General features: G+C 40.4%; 1 protein-coding gene across 1 annotated transcript in view; it reads right to left on the bottom strand.

Annotated features, from left to right (window-relative positions):
- LOC126198764 (AP-3 complex subunit beta-2) overlaps window positions 1–25,982 on the bottom strand; it is a 264,029-nt gene that overhangs the window by 64,364 nt on the left and 173,683 nt on the right. Inside the window, exon 16 of the mRNA XM_049935322.1 lies at window positions 20,503–20,765. Coding sequence (XP_049791279.1) covers window positions 20,503–20,765 — 263 coding nt within the window. The remainder of the gene's footprint in view (window positions 1–20,502; window positions 20,766–25,982) is intronic.

Genomic DNA, 25,982 nt, shown 5'->3' on the forward strand with positions numbered 1-25,982 from the left:
ATGTAATTTGGTAAGATGTATGTAAAAGCTTTAATTGCTAAACCTAAAAGTTTAACATGTAACAATGTCACTAATTGTTTAAAATCATGTAAACCGAGGCAATTTGTATGCTGCCATATCTCAGTTGGAGTTCAGTTTGATGTGAGTCATGAGACCGTGTTAAGTCAATTTTACATGTAGTTCATCGCCGAACATCTAGCATGCGGAATAAAACTCACTGTGAACACGAATACCTTGAGCTTATTTCTACCACTGCACGATTACCGAGTGGCAATGCATTAACATCAAGATTAAGAAGCAGCACCTCAGATTACACAAGATACATATTATTTATTTGGTGGAGGATATGCATAATATGATGTGGTATTCTGTTTTCTTGTGTTAAGCAACAATACACATCCCGAACTTCACCACAAAAAAATCATTTTTCACCACATTATATTTCAACATGGTGAAAGGAGCTAGGATGTGCATAAAACTGCATCGTGTGCTAATTGTTATCGAGCGTCAGCTGTCATCATTGTTCACGATATACTGTGCCATACACGAGCATTGGGACATAAATGGAAACAAGGACCTGGATGGAAAAAGTGGACATCTGAGTCAATGAATCAAAGCCAGTAGCCAGCAGCATGGATTGCCAGATGAGTGCCAAAACATTATTTACATAACAGAGTAGTGAAACAGTGAACTCTTACAAAGTGAAATTGCATGTTTAAATCAAGCAAAAATAACTGCGTGTGACATACACATTGAAAATATTATAGGAAAGATAGTCTTCAGAAATTTTTTTATGATATAAAAAAAAAAATTAAAATGAATAGAAGCAATATATTTAATGTACATGACCAAGACAGAATCACAACACGATCAGGTCGGAAGCTGCATCCATCGACACCGAATCTAAACACTCAAAGCCACGAAAACACATCAAGTTGTTTAATTTCACCTTTCCACAGATTTCAACAATCAGAAAACTTATCAGATCAGTTTTCTAAATTATTCAAAAACAATTCTGGACAAATAGACAAAATTCTCATAAAAATGGACCAGAAATGAGACGCAATTAGGGAAGACATTAATGAGGCAAACAGACAAAAAAAAAAAAAAAAACAGTGTAAATGAAAGAGTAGACAATGTAGAAACTGAAGTGGATTGTCTGAAGAACTTTGCTGTTACTGTATTACAGCTAGTTAACAAACATGCTGATGTAATCAACGAACGAGTAAAAAGAACAAAAAACATTGTCATTGACAAACTCAACAGATGAAAATCAAAGTTGCATAACATACGAACTTATACTGAAAATGAAAATAATGTCACTGATGAGAAACTAAAATTAAATTCTAGACTTGTTTCAGAAAAATTTCTTCAGTAAACAGCAAAGTGAATGGAGTATTAAATAATCTTCAGTCAACTCTTAAGCTGTGTGTGTGTGTGTGTGTGTGTGTGTGTGTGTGTGTGTGTGTGTGTGTGTGCGCGCCCGCTGTAAAACCTGTCCCATGCACCCTCCCACCACCACCTACTCCAGTCCTGTAACCCGGAAGGTGTACACGATCAAAGGCAGAGCCACGTGTGAAAGCACCCATGTGATTTACAAACAGACCTGCCTACACTGTGAAGCTTTCTATGTGGGAATGACCAGCAACATACACAGACAGAAGCAGACATTTGTAAAGGCAAAGAGTTCGGGCAGAGATGTCAGTCGAGGCGGAAGTACAGAGGCAAAGATGTTGAAAGACAGGTGAGGTATGAGCGGCGGCAACTTGAAATTAGCGGAGGTTGAGGCCTGGCGGATAACGAGAGGAGAGGATAGGATATACTGAAGGGCAAGTTCCCATCTCCGGAGTTCGGATAGGTTGGTGTTAGTGGGAAGTATCCAGATAACCCGAACGGTGTAACACTGTGCCAAGATGTGCTGGCCGTGCACCAAGGCATGTTTAGCCACAGGGTGATCCTCATAACCAACAAACACTGTCTGCCTGTGTCCATTCATGCGAATGGACAGTTTGTTGCTGGTCATTCCCACATAGAATGCATCACAGTGTAGGCAGGTCTGTTGGTAAATCACGTGGGTGCTTTCACACGTGGCTCTGCCTTTGATCGTATACACCTTCCGGGGAAAGCTTGAATTTTGTGTGTATGTTTGTGTTTGTTTGTGTGTGTATCGACGTGCCAGCGCTTTCATTTGGTAAGTCACATCATCTTTGTTTTTTCCCTCTTTCCTGACGAAGCAACCGTTGGTTGCGAAAGTTTGAATTTTGTGTGTATGTTTGTGTGTCTATCGACGTACCAGCGCTTTCGTTTGGTAAGTCACATCATCTTTATATATATATATATATATATATATATATATATATATATATATATATATATATATATATATATATATATATATATATATATATATATATATATTGCTGGCCACCGTAAATGCAACACCCTGAAGGAAGCATCCGAATCAAGTGAAATTTACACCATGGGTTTGCAGCGATGAGATATGCAACTGATTAGAATTTCAGCGCAGACGCACATCACGCGCGCCTGTGGCGCCACCTCATAGCGCCATTTAAGGCTTGGCGATTTCGACGAGTGTACGTTCGGCACGTGTGTTTACCTTGTGGTTGTTTCACAAGACGTTCAGTTATGCCTCGTAGACAACAGCGAACATCGTTTGATCAAGTGTCCGAGTTTGACAGAGGAAGGATAGTGGCTTACCGAGATTGTGGATTATCATACAGAGAAATCGCTAGTCGTGTTGGACGAAACCAAACAACTGTAATGCGGATATGTGACTGTTGGATGCAGGAGGGTACGACGGACCGACGTGGTCGATCGCATTCACCTCGGTGCACCACTGCACGTGCTGATAGGCAAATTGTGCGCATGGCAGTGACGGATCACTCAGTGACATCCCGAACCATAGCACAGCACATTGCGTCTGTAACGCATCATCCAGTGTCTGCGCGTACCATTCGACGCCGTTTACAGCAGAGTGGTCTGTCCGCAAGACGTCCATTGCTTCGTCTACCATTGACGCAGAACCACAGACGTCCCCATCGCCAATGGTGTGCTGACAGACGGATGTGGACGGCAGAATGGAATGACGTTGTCTTTACTGATGAGGCACGCTTCTGTCTGCAGCACCACGATGGTCGGATTCGAGTATGGAGACACCGTGGAGAGAGGATGCTGGAAAGCTGCATTATGCACCGCCACACTGGTCTTGCACCGGGTATTATGGTATGGGGCGGTATTTGATATTACTCTCGCACGCCTCTAGTACGCATTGCCGGTACTTTAAATAGCCGGCGCTACATATCCGAGGTGCTGGAGCCAGTTGTCCTTCCTTACCTTCAGGGCTCGGCCACAGCCATATTTCAACAGGATAATGCGCGACCACACGTGGCACGCATTGTCCAAAGGTTCTTCGTCAATAACCAGATTGAAGTGCTTCCCTGGCCGGCTCGCTTTCCGGATCTTTCGCCGATAGAAAACATGTGGTCCATGGTTGCTCAACGAGTGACCCAGATTACATCCCCAGCTGCCACACCAGATGATCTTTGGCAACATGTGGAAGCTGCTTGGGCTGCTGTACCCCAGGAACACATCCAACGTCTCTTTGACTCAATGCCGAGACGTGTGGCAGCGGTGATCTCCAACAATGGCGGCTACTCTGGCTACTGATTCTGGCAGGAACCACATGTCACAGACGTCTGTAAACGTAATCATTTGATACTTGGTCAACATGTTATCTACAAAATAAATTTTATTGTGCTACCTCTTGTCTTTCTTGGTGTTGCATTTACGGTGGCCAGCAGTGTATATATATACAACAATGTTCACAAAGGTTTCTCCACGCAAGGAAGTTACACCCCCCACCCCCACCCCACATTTCTGAAACACGTAGACAAATTAGATCGTGCTTGGGAGAACAATTTTTAGAATGGGGGATCATCACAACACCACCAGAACAACAACAGTTACAGAAATCAGGCTAGGGTAAGGAGAGGACGGGGACGTTCAGGTCACAGACACCACAATAGACACAATCATTACCATATGAACAGAGTTGATTACGATAAAGCAATCTTGGACTTCGTGCTGATGGAAATACTAATAAAGTAGAAAATAAATTTAAGCATAGTACAGATGATTTGACTATCTTATTTGAGGAGAGTTGTGTGTTTAGTAATAGTAACATTTATGATGATGCTAATGACTATGATTTAGTTAGCTTATATCGTGACGATTAATTTTCAATGTTGTCTGAAAAAGATGCGGAACAAAGCGAGGATCATATACCTAAGTTGAATTATGTGTATGTGCCCACTGACAAAAGTTCTGGTACTTTTGATAGTGATTGTAATGTGGAGAAAAGTGTAGTTAAAGTTGAGGTTTATGTAGGTGCAGATGATGTTGCAAATGAGTATTTTAAGTCAATTGATGCTAACACTGATGATGTATTTTATGATGAATTAGATGGTATGATTTATTTGGAAGTGCTAGACAATGATATGAGTAATGGAATGATAGGATATGATGATTTGGAGTCAGAAAAACAGGTATTTGAAAATCAATTGATAACCATTGAGGTCAGAGAGATATTCCATGATTGTTACAGTAAAGAGGATCAAGATAAGTTAATTAGTGATAAGATAGTGAAAGTATTGGAAGAGAATGAGGAGGCTATAGGAAAAGGTGATAGTATTAAGCGCACACACTCTGGTTGTAAGCTACCTTTAAGTACTTTACAACCTAAGTTAGGAAGCGAGATTCAAGTAAACGCTGATTTAAATTGTATGGATACTGAAGATGATTTATTGGCAGAAGAGGATGGAAGTAATAAGCAAGAAATACTCGGTAGTTCCTATATTGAAATATCTGTAGGCAACTGGAAGGAAGTTTGTCTATTGGACACTGGTAGCCCAGTAAGTGGTGTGTCTGGTAAATTAAGAGATAGATTAAAGAACACTGGACAGTATACTAAATTTCCAGTTACTGGTGTGAAAATAAAAGGAGCCACTGGTAAACTTAGTAATTTAATCAGTAGGCAAGCATTAATTTCATTTACTGTCAGTAATGCTGTATTTGAACAATCTGGTAATAACTGACCTGAAAATGAACACATGTTGTTAGGGATGGATTGGATACTGAAAGTTAATGCTAGGTTTGATTGGTTAAATATGAAATTAAATTTGATTGATCCAAAATCTGGTGTTCATGGTGAAACTAAATTATACATAATGTTTGATGAGAATTGTAGCAATAATTTAAGAGGAGTGGAAGTATTTTGTGACAGAAATTATTTAGATGAATATAAAGAGGATTTTGATAATCAGGTGGTTAATGAAGATTTTTCTCAATTATTACTGGACAAACTTAACTCAGCAGACAATTTAAGTAGCAATGAAAAAAGTGACATGGAGGGATTCCTGTGAGAATATAATAGCGCTTTCAGTGACAAGCCAGGCAGGGTGAAAGATTATATGTGTAAGTTAAAACTGAGACCACATGAACTATATTTCATTAAGCCATAAGGAGTACCTATTTGTAAGAGGAAGGTGGTTGAGAAGAAGTTGGAGAATTTGCAGAGTTGGGGGTTTAATATAATCAACCGTCGGGGGGGTACACTTTCTGTGTGTACAGAGTGTCTGGCAAGCACAAGGGCCCCAGATAATGTAGTATCTGCTTTAACATCTTTATACTTCAGTACTACATTCCTTTTTGTACCATTTACATTTAGTTTCGTGTCACGTTTTTAAATCAATTCTGGGTATATAAAGTGCTTTCACTGATTTGAAAATAGCATCTTATCTCGTATATACTGACAGGAACTGACAACAATATGAATTTTGAAAATAAGTATAAGCCAACTGGATAATACACATGCTTTTGTCTACGTAATACTCTACTTGATCAGGAGGAACTATGGTATAATCTCAGTCACTTGTACGAGGTGCATTCAAGTTCTAAGGCCTCCGATTTTTTTTTTCTCCGGACTGGAAAGAGATAGAAACATGCGCATTGTTTTAAAATGAGGCCGCGTTCATTGTCAATACATCCCAGAGATGGCAGCACCATACGGCAGATGGAATTTTACCGCCAGTGGCGAGAATGAGAACTGTTTTAAATACTTAAAATGGCGACTTTTCCTTACTTGAACAGCGTGCAATCATTCGTTTTCTGAATTTGCATGGTGTGAAACCAATTGAAATTCATCGACAGTTGAAGGAGACATGTGGTGATGGAGTTATGGATGTGTCGAAAGTGCGTTCGTGGGTGCGACAGTTTAATGAAGGCAGAACATAGTGTGACAACAAACCGAAACCACCTCGGGCTCGCACAAGCCGGTCTGACGACATGATCGAGAAAGTGGAGAGAATTGTTTTGGGGGATCGCCGAATGACTGTTGAACAGATCACCTCCAGAGTTGGCATTTCTGTGGGTTCTGTGCACACATTCCTGTATGACGACCTGAAAATGCGAAAAGTGTCATCCAGGTGGGTGCCACGAATGCTGACGGACGACCACATGGTGGCTGCCCGGGTGGCATGTTGCCAAGCAATGTTGACGCGCAACGACAGCATGAATGGGACTTTCTTTTCGTCGGTTGTGACAATGGATTAGACGTGGATGTCATTTTTCAATCCAGAAACAAAGCCCCAGTAAGCTCAAATGGAAGCACACAGATTCACTGCCACCAAAAAAATTTCGGGTAACCGCCAGTGCTGAAAAAATGAGGGTGTCCATGTTCTGGGACAGCGAGGGCATAATCCTTACCCATTGCATACCAAAGGACACTACGGTAACAGGTGCATCCTACAAAAATGTTTTGAAGAACAAATTCCTTCCTGCACTGCAACAAAAACGTCCGGGAAGGGCTGCGCGTGTGCAGTTTCACTAAGACAACGCACCCGCACATCGAGCTAACGTTACGCAACAGTTTCTTCGTGATAACAACTTTGAAGTGATTCCTCATGCTCCCTACTCACCTGACCTGGCTCCTAGTGACTTTTGGCTTTTTCCAACAATGAAAGACGCTCTCTGTGGCCGCACATTCACCAGCCGTGCTGCTATTGCCTCAGCGATTTTCCAGTGGTCAAAACAGACTCCTAAAGAAGCCTTTGCCGCTGCCATGAAATCATGGCGTCAGCGTTGTGAAAAATGTGTACGTCTGCAGGGCGATTACGTCGAGAAGTAACACCAGTTTCATCAATTTCGGGTGAGTAGTTAATTAGAAAAAAAAAAAAAAAATCGGAGGCCTTAGAACTTGAATGCACCTCGTATAATATTTGTTGTTATTTCACATTTTTATGATTTTACAATTATTCAACAGTAAGCAAATCTGCAGTGCATTGTACATATATGGTTGAATGTTCAGCGTGATTATTATGGAGACTTAACGACAGTCATCATAAATTACATTGAATAAACTTAGTCTGCTATTTGAAGTTTATACATGACACACATTCTATGGTTTACAATGATTTACTTATTGTTTACTTTATCTTAACTATAATGAAACCCATTGCTCTGCAGTAAATCTGGTGTTGTCTCTGAAAGCTTTTGATTAATATGATTTAGGAGTATTTTTCTTGCTGTTTTCATAAGGATACAATAGTATTATTAGTGGATTTTTGGCTGCATTGTTACAGATGACCACAGTCATGATAAGCTGTACACATTGGTTGATAGTCTGTGGAAGGCATCAGTGAGGTAGGAGATATTTTGGTTGGATACTATGGCTGGACATCAACCGTTTCTTTGACACACCAATTATGCATGGAGTTTAAGCTATGTTTCAGTATGTCAAGTGTATTACTCTGATCTGCATTATGCTTTTACCTATACCTCATTCTGTATATGTTTTTGTGTCCTGCTTTCTATATTGGTTGTTAGCATTCATCATAATGTTCTTTGGTACTTTGATGTTCAATATTGTCATGTGGTATTATGATGCTCATCTTAATCATTTATTATTTTCTGCACTTGACCATCTGGCCAACATATTTCTGTATAACATATTTCTATATAACTTATGCATTTATATGTATATCCAGTTTTCTATCTCAATTTGACCTCCATGTCGGAGTGACCAACATATTTCTGTGTAACATATTTCTGTATAACTTATGCATGTATATGTATATCCAGTTTTCTATCTCAATTTGACCTCCATGTCGGAGTTTCCCACAGAATCTTTGTAATCACCCTTGTTGAACCACTTTTGTCGGGATACGCTTTCACGTCAATGTCATGATGTCAGTGATAGACACGAGTATTATCACCATATTTCTTCAACTGCTTGTTCAGGATACTATTGAATACCTACGTTGCTTTTCTTATTGAATCATTTCTTATTGAATCATATACGTTGGTTGCGAAAGCTAGAATTTTGTGTGTATGTTTGTGTGTCTATCGACGTGCCAGCACATTCGTTTGGTAAGTCACATCATCTTTGTTTTTTTTATATATACATATATAAAATGTCTGCTTGTGTCTGTGTATGTGCGGATGGATACGTGTGTGTGTGCGAGTGTATACCTGTCCTTTCTTTCCCCCTAAGGTAAGTCTTTCCGCTCCAGGGATTGGAATGACTCCTTACCCTCTCCCTTAAAACCCACATCCTTTCGTCTTTCCCTCTCCTTCCCTCTTTCCTGACGAAGCAACCATTGGTTGCGAAAGCTAGAATTTTGTGTGTATGTATGGCCCCTTCGTACGCCAACCTATTCATGGGTCGCTTAGAGGAAGCCTTCTTGGTTACCCAGGCCTGCCAACCCAAAGTTTGGTACAGATTTATTGATGACATCTTCATGATCTGGACTCACAGTGAAGAAGAACTCCAGAATTTCCTCTCCAACCTCAACTCCTTTGGTTCCATCAGATTCACCTGGTACCAAATCCCATGCCACTTTCCTTGATGTTGACCTTCACCTGTCCAATGACCAGCTTCACACGTCCGTCCACATCAAACCCACCAACAAGCAACAGTACCTCCATTATGACAGCTGCCACCCATTCCACATCAAACGGTCCCTTCCCTACAGCCTAGGTCTTCGTGGCAAACGAATCTGCTCCAGTCCGGAATCCCTGAAGCATTACACCAACAACCTGACAACAGCTTTCGCATCCCGCAACTAACCTCCATACCTGGTACAGAAGCAAATAACCAGAGTCACTTCCTCATCCTCTCAAACCCAGAACCTCCCACAGAAGAACCACAAAAGTGCCCCACTTGTGACAGGATACTTTCCGGGACTGGATCAGACTCTGAATGTGGCTCTCCAGCAGGGATACGACTTGCTCAAATCCTGCCCTGAAATGAGATCCATCCTTCATGAAATCCTCCCCACTCCACCAAGAGTGTCTTTCCGCCGTCCACCTAACCTTCGTAACCTCTTAGTTCATCCCTATGAAATCCCCAAACCACCTTCCCTACCCTCTGGCTCCTACCCTTGTAACCGCCCCGGGTGTAAAACCTGTCCCATGCACCCTCCCACCACCACCTACTCCAGTCCTGTAACCCGGAAGGTGACCACGATCAAAGGCAGAGCCACGTGTGAAAGCACCCACGTGATCTACCAACTGACCTGCCTACACTGTGACGCATTCTATGTGGGAATGACCAGCAACAAACTGTCCATTCGCATGAATGGACACAGGCAGACAGTGTTTGTTGGTAATGAGGATCACCCTGTGGCTAAACATGCCTTGGGCAGAGATGTCAGTCGAGGCAGAAGTGCAGAGGCAAAGATGTTGTTGAATGACAGGTGAGGTGTGAGTGGCAGCAACTTGAAATTAGCGGAGATTGAGGCCTGGTGGATAACGGGAAGAGAGGATATACTGAAGAGCAAGTTCCCATCTCCGGAGCTCGGACAGGTTGGTGTTAGTGGGAAGTATCCAGATAACCCGGACGGTGTAACACTGTGCCAAGATGTGCTGGCCGTGCACCAAGGCATGTTTAGCCACAGGGTGATCCTCATTACCAACAAATACTGTCTGCCTGTGTCCATTCATGCGAATGGACAGTTTGTTGCTGGTCATTCCCACATAGAATGCGTCACAGTGTAGGCAGGTCAGTTGGTAGATCACGTGGGTGCTTTCACACGTGGCTCTGCCATTGATCGTGTACACCTTCCGGGTTACAGGACTGGAGTAGGTGGTGGTGGGAGGGTGCATGGGACAGGTTTTACACCGGGGGCGGTTACAAGGGTAGGAGCCAGATGGTAGGGAAGGTGGTTTGGGGATTTCATAGGGATGAACTAAGAGGTTACGAAGGTTAGGTGGACGGCGGAAAGACACTCTTGGTGGAGTGGGGAGGATTTCATGAAGGATGGATCTCATTTCAGGGCAGGATTTGAGGAAGTCGTATCCCTGCTGGAGAGCCACATTCAGAGTCTGATCCAGTCCCGGAAAGTATCCTGTCACAAGTGGGGCACTTTTGTGGTTCTTCTGTGGGAGGTTCTGGGTTTGAGAGGATGAGGAAGTGGCTCTGGTTATTTGCTTCTGTACCAGGTCGGGAGGGTAGTTGCGGGATGCGAAAGCTGTTGTCAGGTTGTTGGTGTAATGTTTCAGGGATTCCGGACTGGAGCAGATTCGTTTGCCACGAAGACCTAGGCCTCGGGGAAGGGACCGTTTGATGTGGAATGGGTGGCAGCTGTCGTAATGGAGGTACTGTTGCTTGTTGGTGGGTTTGATGTGGACGGACGTGTGAAGCTGGGCATTGGACAGGTGGAGGTCAACATCAAGGAAAGTGGCATGGGATTAGGAGTAGGACCAGGCGAATCTGATGGAACCAAAGGAGTTGAGGTTGGAGAGGAAATCCTGGAGTTCTTCTTCACTGTGAGTCCAGATCATGAAGATGTCATCAATAAATCTGTACCAAACTTTGGGTTGGCAGGCCTGGGTAACCAAGAAGGCTTCCTCTAAGCGACCCATGAATAGGTTGGCGTACGATGGGGCCATACTGGTACCCATGGCTGTTCCCTTTAATTGTTGGTATGTCTGGTCTTCAAAAGTGAAGAAGTTGTGGGTCAGGATGAAGGTAATTTAGGTAATAAATTTAGGTCAGGATTTAGGTAATGAGGAAAGAGGTTTTAGGTAGGGTGGCAGGTGATCGGCGTGAAAGGAAGTGCTCCATCGCAGCGAGGCCCTGGACGTGCGGGATATTTGTGTATAAGGACGTGGCATCAATGGTTACAAGGATGGTTTCTGGGGGTAACGGATTGGGTAAGGATTCCAGGCGTTCGAGAAAGTGGTTGGTGTCTTTGATGAAGGATGGGAGACTGCATGTAATGGGTTGAAGGTGTTGATCTACATAGGCAGAGATACATTCTGTGGGGGCTTGGCAACCAGCTACAATGGGGCGGCCGGGATGATTGGGTTTGTGAATTTTAGGAAGAAGGTAGAAGGTAGGGGTGCAGGGTGTCGGTGGGGTCAGGAGGTTGATGGAGTCAGGTGAAAGGTTTTGTAGGGGGCCTAAGGTTCTGAGGATTCCTTGAAGCTCCGCCTGGACATCAGGAATGGGATTACCTTGGCAAACTTTGTATGTGTTGTTGTCTGAAAGCTGACGCAGTCCCTCAGCCACATACTCCTGACGATCAAGTACCACGGTCGTGGAACCCTTGTCCGCCGGAAGAATGACGATGGACCGATCTGCCTTCAGATCACGGATAGCCTGGGCTTCAGCAGTGGTGATGTTGGGAGTAGGATTAAGGTTTTTAAGAAGGATTGAGAGGCAAGGCTGGAAGTCAGAAATTCCTGGAAGGTTTGGAGAGGGTGATTTTGAGGAAGAGGAGGTGGGTCCGCTGTGACGGAGGATGGAACTGTTCCATTCAGGGTTCAATTTGGATAGTGTCTTGGGGAGTTGGATCATTAGGGGTAGGATTAGGATCATTTTTCTTCGTGGCAAAGTGATACTTCCAGCAGAGAGTACGAGTGTAGGACAGTAAATCTTTGACGAGGGCTGTTTGGTTGAATCTGGGAGTGGGGCTGAAGTTGAGGCCTTTGGATAGGACAGAGGTTTCGGGTTGGGAGAGAGGTTTGGAGGAAAGGTTAACTACTGAATTAGGGTGTTGTGGTGCCAGATTGTGTTGATTGGAATTTTGAGGTTTTGGAGGGAGTGGAGCTGGAAGTGAGAGATTGAGTAGATGGGAGAGACTGGGTTTGTGTGCAATGAGAGGTGGTTGAGGTTTGCTGGAAAGGTTGTGAAGGGTGAGTGAGTTGCCTTTCCGGAGGTGGGAAACCAGGAAATTGGATAGTTTTTTGAGGTGAAGGGTGGCATGCTGTTCTAATTTGCGGTTGGCCTGTAGGAGGATGCTCTGAATAGCCGGTGTGGATGTGGGAGAGGAAAGATTGAGGACTTTTATTAAGGATAGGAGTTGACGGGTGTGTTCATTGGCTGAGTTGATGTGTAGGTGAAGGATTAGGTGGGTGAGGGCAATGGATTGTTCAGTTTGGAACTGGTATAGGGACTGATGGAAAGAAGGGTTGCAGCCAGAGATGGGAACTTTAAGTGTGAGGCCTTTGGGGGTTATGCCAAATGTCAGACAAGCCTGAGAAAATAAAATATGCGAGCGTAATCTGGTTAGGGTGAAGGCATGTTTGCGGAGGGAATGTAAATAAAACTTAATGGGGTCATTGTGGGGGTGTTGTGAGGGTGGCATGGTATTAGAAGTTGGAAAGTGTAACATGAGGTTGAAATGAAAATGAAAGATAAAAATATATGGGGAGAGATAAGGGTGAACTAGAAAGTAACTGGAGATCTGGTATGAAAAAAGGCGAAAAAGTGTTGGTTAAGTTGATCCTGTGGTGAACTTGGGTTGGTAGACAGCGATGTGCATGAAGGTTAGGTGGTTGTGTTGCCGCTAAAACACGTTAAAGGACGGAGAAATTCGGGAAAATTTCGAAAAAACGTGTAAATGTATTAAAGGAGTGGTGTTGTGGTGAAAGATTACGAAAATGGGGCTAACAATTGTAATAATGACGTTAAAACCTGTGGGGAGCGGCTAAAAATGATCAGTGATGTGCGAAAAACGGAAGTGGAAATAAAGTGAAAGTTATTAGAACTAGTCGAAATGGTTGTTTAATACATGAAAGCAGCTGTTATTGAACTAGAAACGGTGGATTTTATAGCAGCGGTAGTGTTGAAAGCGGAAAATAATTTTTTTTTTTGGTTTGGAAGTGGGTTACGTATTGTTGAGTATATATAGGCGGGATAAAATTGTATTACGGTAAAAAGGGGAAGGTGAATATAAAAACAAAGATGATGTGACTTACCAAACGAAAGCGCTGGCACATCGATAGACACACAAACAAACACATGATTCAAACACACGTATTTATCTTCAAACAACCATTCATATTAAAATGTGGTTTGAAATAATTAGATAGTGACTGAACATCGTCTACAAAATCATTTTTGCCACATTTTATTACAGTATGAACATGAATAATTCTGTTTATCTGGAAGATTTTCCCATATTTGACATAAGTTGTAATCATTGTCTGTTGTCTGTTACACATTTCTTGTGAGCAAAACCTCATCGTGCAGCCCAGTTCACGCGTAAAGAACCCCATTTAAAAAAAAAAACTTCTGTTTCTATGCCCTGTATAAAACACTTCACTTCCTGGAATGGAAAGCCATAACTTTCAGGTCAGTCCATGCATCGCAAACATGGTCCTTGAACTTTTTGTCTAGAACGTGAAGTTCCATATCATATTGATTCACATATCTGCATACTTATTCCGTATTGGACTTTGACATTTGAACTAATTGAACATGAATTTTCTTACTGTTTATTATCCAGCAGTTTGGATTTTTCAGGTCGGTCCAATCGTCACAAACATAGGCCTTGAACATTTTCAGTTTGGTTTGAGGTGTCTCATGCCAAATTTTAGCTTCATGTAATTTTGCTTTCTATAACCATTTGATCTGTTTTTCAGTTGTGATGTCATGATTTTGGATTTAATGTATCATAAGTGCATTGTAGGTTAACTCTTGTATTTGATTGTGTGTTAGGATGTAAATGATTTTCTTCAAATATAACTTGTTTTATGGCCCTACAGTCACTTGCTGCAATCACATTTCCTATGAGTGGATGAACTCTGCACAGTTCTATGCACTATTTAGTGATTTCTCCTCTGCATTTTTTGGTATGTACTTTAAATTAGTGTTGTTCTATGATTTGATGTAGGATAACTCTTGAATCTGATTTGTCATTCATAGAAACAAATATAAATTTTGTCTGGTATAGTAGGTTAGATTTTATGTTATCAACTTGAATTTTGCTTTGTCACACTGTATTTTACACACAGAATAACTTTTTACATTGTACAGTTCACCATGCTTCTGAATAGGAAGTTACACTATGATTAGAGTAATTAACAATTATAGGATACAATAATATAGTGAGTAAATCTATGATCTTGTGCTAATACAAATTTGAAATGAAGCGAGGAAGGAGTTGGAATAAAGTGATGTGTAGTGGAGTATGGTAAAATGCAGCACTTTATACTGATATACAGTTTACCGCATTTGCTAAACTCATAGAGTTTAGACACATAGTAGTTGCGATGACAAAGGGATTTTTCTGAGATGCAATTAAATTTGTTTACTGATGTAAATTCACATTTATTTGAGGACACTGAGATAGCTGTGATCATTCTGACCATTAAATTAGGAAGATGATACATTTTCTTTTATATATTTGAAATTTTGACATCAAACTCGGTTTGATACAGCATCTATATAATGTCTGGCATTCCGGTTGAGGCGTGTCCTTGTGAAAAAAAAAAAGAGCCACACCACGCTAACACTTTTGAGATAAGACAATTTTTTTTAGGTAATAATACATAACAAATTGAACGTAGTAATAAGAAATCTCATTGAACAGTCTATGGAGTGCATCAAAAGGGCAACAAGAGAATAAAACTGTAATTTTACACACTTGTATTTTTTTTTTTTTTTTTTTTATCTTGTGTATGACAAAGCTGACTGACTAAACTTTATATATATAACATGTATTTTCACACACACTAATTGTCAAATTGTTTGATGTTACACTAGTCATGAGGGCATTCCCTTCATTTTAGCCAGAGATTTAGAAGAGCTTTGTCTCTCTGCAACAGTCAAACCTCTTTGGAGGGTATTGTAATATCACAACCCTTAGGGACCCTATATCCTTTTACCAGTCTCATCCCCACTCTCCCGAAGAGGACATATGCGTAATATCAGTATGCTGCTTTGATTTTGTCTTTATTGGTTATCTGGATTCGAATACACTGAAGATTTTCTTTTGCAGAAAATTAATAATCTGCATTAATTGAAGCTATTGTTTTGACATTGTTTACGTTGGGCCTCACCAATATGCAGAATGGAGGAAACATATTGGATTAAAAGCTGATGTTCCATCACAATTTGTACATTATACAAACTTCAGGCACATGGTAGGAGTAAAATTGCTATTGTAATTGTGGAGTAAGTAACGATTAAAGATTTGATATTTCTAGTCATCGAAAGACGGCTATTTTTATGTTTTCAAACTAAAAAAAAATTGTATCCATAATAGAAATATGACATGAAATTTTTTCAGTCAGAATTACGCATAATACTGTTTTAATTGGTGTTAGTTAATGGAATTGTAATTACGACTATACAGAATGTAAAGTTTTACTTGAACAAAAGTTAATTAATTAAATCTCGGCCTTTCATCAAATAAAACTAATCCCTCTGTTCACCTGAAAATGATAGGATGATTACTGATGTATGCAAATTAATGAAATATATTGATGTAATGATAAAACATGTAATTTATAGTCTCAATAGAAACAGATTTTTTCCTGTCTTTTTGGGAATTTATTCACTTTTATTTCATAAAATTTCTATGTACACTACTGGCCATTAAAATTGCTACACCAAGAAGAAATGCAGATGATAAACGGGTATTCATTGGACAAATATATTATACTAGAACTGACATGTGATTACATTTTCACGCAATTTGGGTACATAGATCCTGAGAAATCAGCACTCAAAACAACCACCTCTGGCTATAATAACGGCCTTGATACGCCTTGGCATTGAGTCAAACAGAGCTTGGATGGTGCGTACATGTACAGCTGCCCATGCAGCTTCAACACAATACCACAGTTCATCAAGAGTAGTGACTGGCGTATTGTGACGAGCCAGTTGCTCGGACACCATTGACCAGATATTTTCAATTGGTGAGAGATCTAGAGACTGTGCTAGCCAGGGCAGCAGTCTAACGTTTTCTGTATGCAGAAAGGCCCTGCAACATGCGGTCGTGCATTGTCCTGCTGAAATGTAGGGTTTCGCAGGGATCGAATGAAGAGTACAGCCATGGGTCGTAACACATCTGAAATGTAATGTCCACTGTTCAAAGTGCTGTCAATGCGAACAAGAGGTGATCAAGACGTGTAACCAATGGCACCCCATACCATCATGCCGGGTGATACGCCAGTATGGCGGTGATGTATAAACGCTTCCAATGTGTGTTCACCACAATGACGCCAAACACAGATGCGACCATCATGAAGCTGTAAACAGGACCTGGATTCATCCAAAAAAATGATGTTTTGCCTTTCGTGTACCCAGGTTCGTCGTTGAGCACACCATCGGAGGCACTCCTGTCTGTGATGCAGCGTCAAGGGTAACCGCAGCCACGTTCTCCCAGCTGATAGTCCACGCTGCTGCAAACGTCGTCAAACTGTTCATGAAGATGGTTGTAGTCCTGCAAACGTCCCCATCTGTTGACTCAAGGATCGAGACATGGCTGCACGATCTGTTACAGCCATGTGGATAAGATGCCTGTCATCTCGACTGCTAATGATACAAGGCCATTGGGATCCAGCATGGCGTTCCGTATTACCCTCCTGAACCCACCGATTCCATATTCTGCTAACAGTCATTGGATCTCGACCAACGCCAGCAGCAATGTTGCGATAAGATAAACCACAATCGCAATAAGCTACAATCCGACCTTTATGAAAGTCGGAAACGGGATGGTACGCATTTATCCTCCTTCTACACCTACATCTACATTTATACTCCGCAAGCCACCCAACGGTGTGTGGCGGAGGGCACTTTACGAGCCACTGTCATTACCTCCCTTTTCTGTTCCAGTCGCGTATGGTTCGCGGGAAGAATGACTGTCTGAAAGCCTCCGTGCGCGCTCGAATCTCTCTAATTTTACATTCGTGATCTCCTCGGGAGGTACAAGTAGGGGGAAGCAATATATTCGATACCTCATCCAGAAACGCACCCTCTCGAAACCTGGCGAGCAAGCTACACCGCGATGCAGAGCGCCTCTCTGGCAGAGTCTGCCACTCGAGTTTGCTAAACATCGTAACACTATCACGGTTACCAAATAACCCTGTGATGAAATGCGCCGCTCTTCTTTGGATCTTCTCTATCTCCTCCGTCAACCCGATCTGGTATGGATCCCACACTGTTGAGCAATACTCAAGTATAGGTATAGGACACGAGGCATCACAACAACATTTCACCAGGCAACGCCGGTCAACTGCTGTTTGTGTATGAGAAATCAGTTGGAAACTTTCCTCATGTCAGCAAGTCATAGGTGTCGCCACCGGCGCCAACCTTGTGTAAATGCTCTGAAAAGCGAATCATTTGCATAGCATCTTCTTCCTGTCAGTTAAATTTCGCCTCTATAGCACGTTATCTTCTTGGTGTAGCAATTTTAATGGCCAGTAGTGTAGTTTTGGAAGATGTATATGTAAAAGTTTTAATTGTTAAACCTAAAAATGTAACATGTAGCAATGTCACTAATTGTTTAAAATCATATAAACCGAGGCAATTTGTAAGCTGCCATATCTCAGTTGGAATTCAGTTTGATGCGAGTCATGAGACCGTGTTAAGTCAATTTTACATGTAGTTCATCGCCAAACATCTAGCATGTGAAATATAACTCATTGTGAACATGAATACCTGGAGCTTATTTCTACCATTGCACGATTCCCAAGTGGCAATGCATTAACATCAAGATTAAGAGCAGCACCTCGGATTACACAAGATACGTATTATTTATTTACTGGAGGATATCCGTAATATAACGTGGTATTCTGTTTTCCTGTGTTAAGCACCAATACACATCCCAAACTTCACAACAAAATCATTTTTCACTATGTTATACAACAATTCCTGGAAGAACAAGCAATAAAAACTGAAATTACAATACTATAACAAGTAGCAAAAAATTCGACCACTGATATAGTACTCAAAATGTACGAAGACCATAGTAAACCCAAAACAGGTAACATACTTGAAGACATAATGCTGAAAAGAGATGACAAGATTAAAGCCAAACTGACAAAAGTACCAACAACATATATAGGCAACACATCACACAAAATAAGCAAACTGTTAAGGTCTATGAAAATACAACTAGCATTTCGCACTACCAATAACTTCCAAAGTTGTGATTAGGAAAATGTGACATCTCCATCTTTTCTAATAGAGGTGTATACAATACTCCCTGCAAGGATTGCAATAGTTTTTACATAAGACAAATAGGATACAGTTTTAGTATCAGATTTAAAGAACACAGGAGAGATTGCAAAAGTAACTAATCAGGTTTTTACATATACTTAAAATATAAAAATCATAGAGTGAACCTGATCGAAAATGCTTTGAAAATTGTACAGAGAATACCAAAGGTTCAAACCATGAACATTTTGGAAGAACTAGAAATTTATGCACCCACAAATAGGTATCCAAAACACATGTTAAATGAACAGATGGGCCTCTAACAGAAGAAATTGTCTGTAGAACTTTACTTAACAATATAAAAAGGATAGAGATGAACATGTGATAAACAATAAACATTAGACAACATTACAATCACATGTCTACATAATGCACAATATCTCTAGCAAAAAAATATTTCTGACTACCTAAGATACAATTTAATTGAGAACATAAAACATCATTGGAATAATCTGTTATTTTAGAACTGTCAAAAAATAACATGAAGTTTCTACAGAAAGTAAATTAGTGAAATACAGGGTGATTCAAAAAGCATACCACAACTTTAAAAATGTGTATTTAATGAAAGAAACATAATATAACCTTCTGTTATACATCATTACAAAGAGTATTTAAAAAGGTTTTTTTTTTCACTCAAAAACAAGTTCAGAGATGTTCAATATGGCCCCCTCCAGACACTCGAGCAATATCAACCCGATACTCCAAATCGTTCCACACTCTCTGTAGCATATCAGGCGTAACAGTTTGGATAGCTGCTGTTATTTCTCGTTTCAAATCATCGATGGTGGCTGGGAGAGGTGGCCGAAACACCATATCCTTAACATACCCCCATAAGAAATAATCGCAGGGGGTAAGATCAGGGCTTCTTGGAGGCCAGTGATGAAGTGCTCTGTCACGGGCTGCCTGGCGGCCGATCCATCGCCTCGGGTAGTTGACGTTCAGGTAGTTACGGACAGATAAGTGCCAATGTGGTGGCGCTCCATCCTGCTGAAATATGAATTGTTGTGCTTCTTGTTTGAGCTGAGGGAACAGCCAATTCTCTAACATCTCCAGATACTGTAGTCCAGTTACAGTAGCACCTCCGAAGAAAAAGGGACCAAAAACTTTATTGGCTGAAATGGCACAGAAAACGTTCACCTTAGGCGAGTCACGTTCATACTGAGTTGTTTCCTGCGGATTCTCAGTGCCCCATATACAGACATTGTGACGGTTGACTTTCCCGTTAGTGTGGAAAGTTGCTTCATCACTAAACACAATCTTTGAAACAAAAGATTCATCTGTTGCCATTTGAGCAAGGATAAAATTCATCACTCGTTCTTGGCCGTCCAGAACTTTTCCCTTTGCAAAAACACCCATTCTCTGTAAACTGTTTATACCAATGTTTAATACACCACCTATCAGGAGGTGTAACACCATACTTCGTTCGAAATGCACGCTGAACAACTGTCGTCGATTCACTTCTGCCGTATTCAATAACACAAAAAGCTTTCTGTTGAGCGGTCGCCATGTTAGCATCAACTGACGCTGACGCCTAGTCAACAGCGCCTCAAGCGAACAAATGTACAACTAAATGAAACTTTATAGCTCCCTTAATTCGCTGACAGATAGTGCTTAGCTCTGCCTTTTGTCGTTGCAGAGTTTTAAATTCCTAAAGTTGTGGTATTCTTTTTGAATCACCCTGTATATTTAAACAACATAGTGCAGAAAAGAACATATGTTACAAGATGATTTTTGGACATCACTCCATCTAGAGGTAAATGTAATATAATTTGTATAAAGTAAAATATTATAGTACTATTGTATAGATGTAGAATAAAATGCTGTATAAATGTAATGCCAACAGGAACACTTGGAACCGGCACAAATAAAAAACAAGCTTGTTGTTAACTTACATAATCAAGAAGAAATAAGCAATTTGCATCTAGTTTTGCCAAAAGTATAAAGAATATGAAATAAAACTGTCATGGGATTACCTCTGGAATTTCTATAGTTCCCTTATTCACCATCTGCAATTCAATAGTGGCCATAGATGGTGAATACAAATGAGGAGCTCTTGTGAAGCGTGCAGATACTGACAGTCCACCACCACTGACTCTATTCAGAATCTCAGTTGAATGTACTGGGATATAGCTTGCACTTGCTGGTTGTACTGTCTGTGGTGGGGTTACAGGTGTGCCAATTGGAGTGAGAAACCCTCCAAGAGATGGTGTCAGCACTGGTGTCATAGTTGGTGGCACTAAAAACACATTTGTACATGAGACATTTCTTTTAAAGTTTTTCAAATATAAATAAAAAAGTCAAATATGCAGAGTTGTATTTTCTGTACTTACATAATAAGAAAATATTTATAAGGAACAGATTTCCAAAATTGTAACTGTGGTAAGATGAAACATTTGCATAAATCAAAAAACAAGATGTCACAAACACTGTCTTTTGAATCAGAAGATTCATAGAAATGCAAGTGAGAGAAAAGTGTTTGAGGAAATAAAAATATTCATGAAAACAAAAATTGAAGAAAATGCATAGGTAATGGTGAAGTAATACCACCTCCAAGGCTGACTTGGTTGCTATGTGTCTTTACAACAATGGTTTCATTATGGGAGTCTGTAATTTGTGAAAGGTGACTGCAATCAAAAGCATTTGCGTAGGGAGTAGTCTGTATAACAATTGCTTGTGTCTGTATATGTGTGGATGGATATGTGCGTGTGTGCGAGTGTATACCTGTCCTTTTTTCCCCCTAAGGTAAGTCTTTCCGCTCCCGGGATTGGAATGACTCCTTACCCTCTCCCTTAAAACCCACATCCTTTCGTCTTTCCCTCTCCTTCCCCTCTTTCCTGATGAGGCAACAGTTTGTTGCGAAAGCTTGAATTTTGTGTGTGTGTTTGTGTTTGTTTGTGTGTCTATCGACCTGCCAGCGCTTTCGTTCGGTAAGTCACATCATCTTTGTTTTTACATATAAATTCACATAAACTTTTAGTTCACACAGAGAAATAGCCATATATACTCAGAATAGCGAAGACATTGCAAGATAACATCCGATTTGTTTCATCCACACAGCCAAACTACTACTAATTATTGGAATGTCTTCACAACAGAGTAGATTCATTTCAGTCAACTCAGAAGTTATCAATTCCAAATATTTAATGAGCAAATTACTGCCGCAGGTGAGACTTCCGATAGGAAATGAGTGATCCTTCCACAGTAAACTAAAATTCGCTGCTCCGTTAGCAACTGATTGTGTTATCTCTTTCAGCAACAAATAACAAGTATTGCACAAGACATTCTATAATTATAGAACAAGATGTTGTTGTGACCTGTAGTTTGAGGACAGGTTTGTTTGAGCTATCCATACTAGTCTATTCAGTGTAAACCTCTTCGTAACTACTGCACAACCTATATCCACTTGAAAGTGCTCACTGAAGTCAAGCTCTGGTTTCTCTTTACAATAACTGCCCAACCCACCCCCCTTCTTTCCACATCACGTTTCTCTCCATAACCAAATTGACTGTTCCTTGATGGCTCATGATGTTCCTCTCAACAGATCCCTTCTTGTACTCAGCAAGTTGTGCCACAACTCACTTGTCTCTTCAATTTGATGCAGTACTTCTTTGACCTACATATCTAACCTCGTGTAGCACCACATTTCAAAACCTTTTGGTCTGTGCTTGTCTATCTGCTTACTGTCCACGCCTCACTCTCAAATAAGGCTACACTCCAAACAACTACTTTCTGAAGACTTCCCAACATATAAATTTATATTCAATCTTATCAGCTTTTTCAGAAAGGCATTTTCAACTGTTTCCAGTCTGCATTTCATATACTTTGTACCTGAGCCATCATCAGTTATCTTATGTCCAAATAGCAAAACTCATTTACTACTTTTACTGTCTCATTTCCTAATATAGTTAATCCTGTTATTACCTGTCTTCATTTTAGTACACTCCATTACCCTGGTTTTATTTTTGTTGATGTTAATATTACACCCTTTTCTCAACACACTATCCATTTTGTTCAATTGATCTTCCAAGTCCTTTGCCATCTACAACAAGATTGCAATGACATTAGCAAATCTCAAAGTTTTTCTTCCTTCTCCATTAACTTTAATTTCCTTTCCCACAATCTCCTTATTTTGTTCACTGCTTGCTAAATACATAAATTGAATAACATCAGGGGAAAACTCCCTCCTTAATTACTGCTTCACTTCATGCCCTTCTACTTATTGTTGCAATCTGTTTTCTGTATTAATTGTAGATAAGCTTTTGCACCCTACATTTTATCTCTGCTTCCATCACAATCTAAAAGTATGTACTAGTCAACAGCATCAAAAATGTTATCTAATTCTAAAAATGCAATAAAGGTAGGTTTGCCTTTTTTCAGATTGTCTCTTATGATAAGTTGTACGGTCAATATTGTCTTCTGTGTGTTCCTGTGTTTCCCAGGCTTTATCTCCTCCAGGTTGGCTTCCACAGACCTTTTCATTCTCCTATAATTAATGTGCGTTACTATTCCACAACCATATTTTGGTAATATTCACAGCTATCAGTGCCTCAGTGCCTGTCTTCTTTGAAAATGATATATAACATTCTTCTTGCAGTGTAAGGGTTTTTTTTCTGCCTAAAAATATGAAATATTGATCGTGTGAATTGGGTTCTTCAGTTTACTCCTCCTATAATTCTTCCTCCTAATGTTCCTCTGCTCTTTCTTTCCTTCCAAATACGAATTATTTATTTGATGTGTCAACAGAAAATAACATTAATACGAAAATTCCCAACTGTACAAAAAAAGAAAGAAAGAAAGAAAGAAAGATTACAAACTGTAAAAAAACTGCAGGTCATACTTTGGCAAACTGAAAACCAATAGCAGGAGTGTCTGTTAAAACCTCTGTGGTACAGGTGGTTCGTACAGGCAACATTGCAAGAAGTAGGCTTAGGTCTGTTCTCTCTCACTTCCAGAAAACACAGACTTCACATTGAACCTCCATCTCTGATGATTACACTTGCTCTTTGTGCTGCTGAAATGGAGTTGGCCGAGTGACTTCCGGAGGACACACCCTTTTGTTTGGTCAGGAGCAAATCACCCTCCATATTTCAAGATGCTAGACTATAACAAAGCAAATTTGTGGTCGTGCGGGGAGTCTTGTAAGTGCTTCAGTTGTTTTACAAAAACTGTTTCTTGAGTTCAGTCTTTAGCAGGCTTGCTGATATCTAAACAGAGATGGGGAGAGGGGATGAGGTTAAGCTTCATATGTTATTGCTTTGGTCTTTTGTTTTATGGCTACTGCTTCTCATATGAAGTCAGGAGGAATTTCAGCAAGACAATATAACTTCCACAGTAGGGCAGTCTGTAGACAGCCTATTATGGTGGTGTTGGTGGTGGTGGTGGTGGTGATGGTGAAAGTCTCTCTGCTTTGTATGGTAGGAACTGTGTCTCAGTTGTAGAGTTCTACAGTAGCACACAGAAAGTGAAGAAGTATCTATAACTTCCAGGTGTGCATCCTATGTAATTTCCATCCATCTGCACGCAACATTATTCCTGGTAAATTCTTTTAACTTGGTGGCTGGACAGAGGTACTTAAAAATGGGTTCATCCAACGTAACCTCTAGGTATACTGTAGTTGTGCAGTGCTGCATAGTTGTTGATTCCCAGGAGAACTGTAGACTCACTCTCTCCTCCTCACTTTTATGATGATAAACACAGTTTTGATTTTTGAAGGGTATAATCTGGCTGGTTGCTTTTGCTACATGTAAAGAGAATGTCTTGACTGTTGATAACTGTTCCTTTACAGTCTAAAATTCCCTGTCTTGTCAGCGCAGATGAAATTTCAGAATCCTTCAGGTACGAGTTCGTTATTTGTAGAGGCAAAATCAATTATATTCACTGAATGGAATGAACTACAATCTAGGAAAGGAATGGAAAAGCTTGTGGAGTAGAAGCAAAGTCAGGAACAGAAACCCAGCTGATGATCCAAACATACCAACAGAGGGGCGAAATTTTATGAGAAGAGCATGGGTCACCCTAAATTGTGTGAGGACAGGCACCAGATGACACAGGGAGAAGACGACAACTTGGGGTTTCTTGAATAACACAATGTGAGTGTGGAATCAGCCAATCGATGGACAACCTGGTCGACTCCACTATGTATGTCGTCAGTTTGAACTTGAGGACATACATAAATGCAAAGAAAATGCCACTGACTGGCTTAAATAATAAAGTCTTATTTTTTAGGATTTTGTATTACATAATGCTTAATGTGCTTCATTTTATGGTGTCATCCCTTTCTTTAATATACGATTTCTAAATGCTGAACAAATAAATACAAATGAAATAAACCTAGATGAGGTCAGTAAGATGCAAAAAACATGAAATGATGTAAGTAAAAGCTGATCAGACACAATAAAGTTGCACTGAAATGAATATGTTGTGACAACTGATAATTTGTGCCAGATAAGGACTCTAACATGAATCTCTTGCTTATCATGAACAATTACGCTACGTAAGCATTCCTCCAGGTCTGACTGAAATTTTAATTTTCCCTATTGTTTCCACCTACTACTTTCTGACAGTACAGCCAGAGGTTCTGCCACTGTGTATTTGAAAATGACACAACTGGGGAAACAGATTTGCTGGAGGTGCAGAGCTTACACTGGCGCAGATCTCAGTAGTGTCATTTCATTACATAAACAGTTTCTTTGTACAGGGTGAGTCATGTAAGAAATACTACCACTTTTATTTTGTGAATGGTTCCAGATATCAAATTAGGTTTTTGGCATATGACAGTAAGCTATGAGACATGTACACCTGTATGTGATAATGATTTTTAACTCTTCAATCAATCGATATGCGAAAGCAAATATGATTTTGTTAAAAGTAAAATGATACACTTTTTTAAATGGCATTCAAAAGATAAGCACAGTAATATAATGCTTGTTAATGCTAAGGTTGAAACTTTTTGCGACAGAATTCGAGAGGTATTATAAAATTGAAATCCAAGTTGGTCAGAATCAGCAATTGTTTGTAAACATGCTCCATGCCAGACTACGTTGTCTTATAAAGCGTTTGGACTGTTTACTTATCTCTAATGCAGACCTAGCAGGAACTGTGTCATTTACTGACGGGTCCTTTTTGCTTCAACATTCCGTGTGTACACACATGTATACCAATGAGGAGAAGTTACACATGCTATTTTTGTACAAGATGTGTCGACAAGGAATGTTGAACCAGTCACAGGGGCATCATTTGCATCCTGTATCATATCAACATAAATTCCACCTTTATCACTTGTCATTACACCAGGCACTCAGGTGAAGTGGTTTCGAAAGTAATATAGTGTTTTGCTGGTTTGATCTGCATCACTTGAGAGACAATACTACATCCTTCCGACGTGTACTCTTCACTCATGAAGCAATGTTTACTGCCCACAGTAATGTGCTTTACATAACATGCTCTACTGGGC

The sequence above is a fragment of the Schistocerca nitens genome, chromosome 8, assembly GCF_023898315.1.
Source record: "Schistocerca nitens isolate TAMUIC-IGC-003100 chromosome 8, iqSchNite1.1, whole genome shotgun sequence".
NCBI classification, from domain to species: Eukaryota; Metazoa; Arthropoda; class Insecta; order Orthoptera; family Acrididae; genus Schistocerca; species Schistocerca nitens.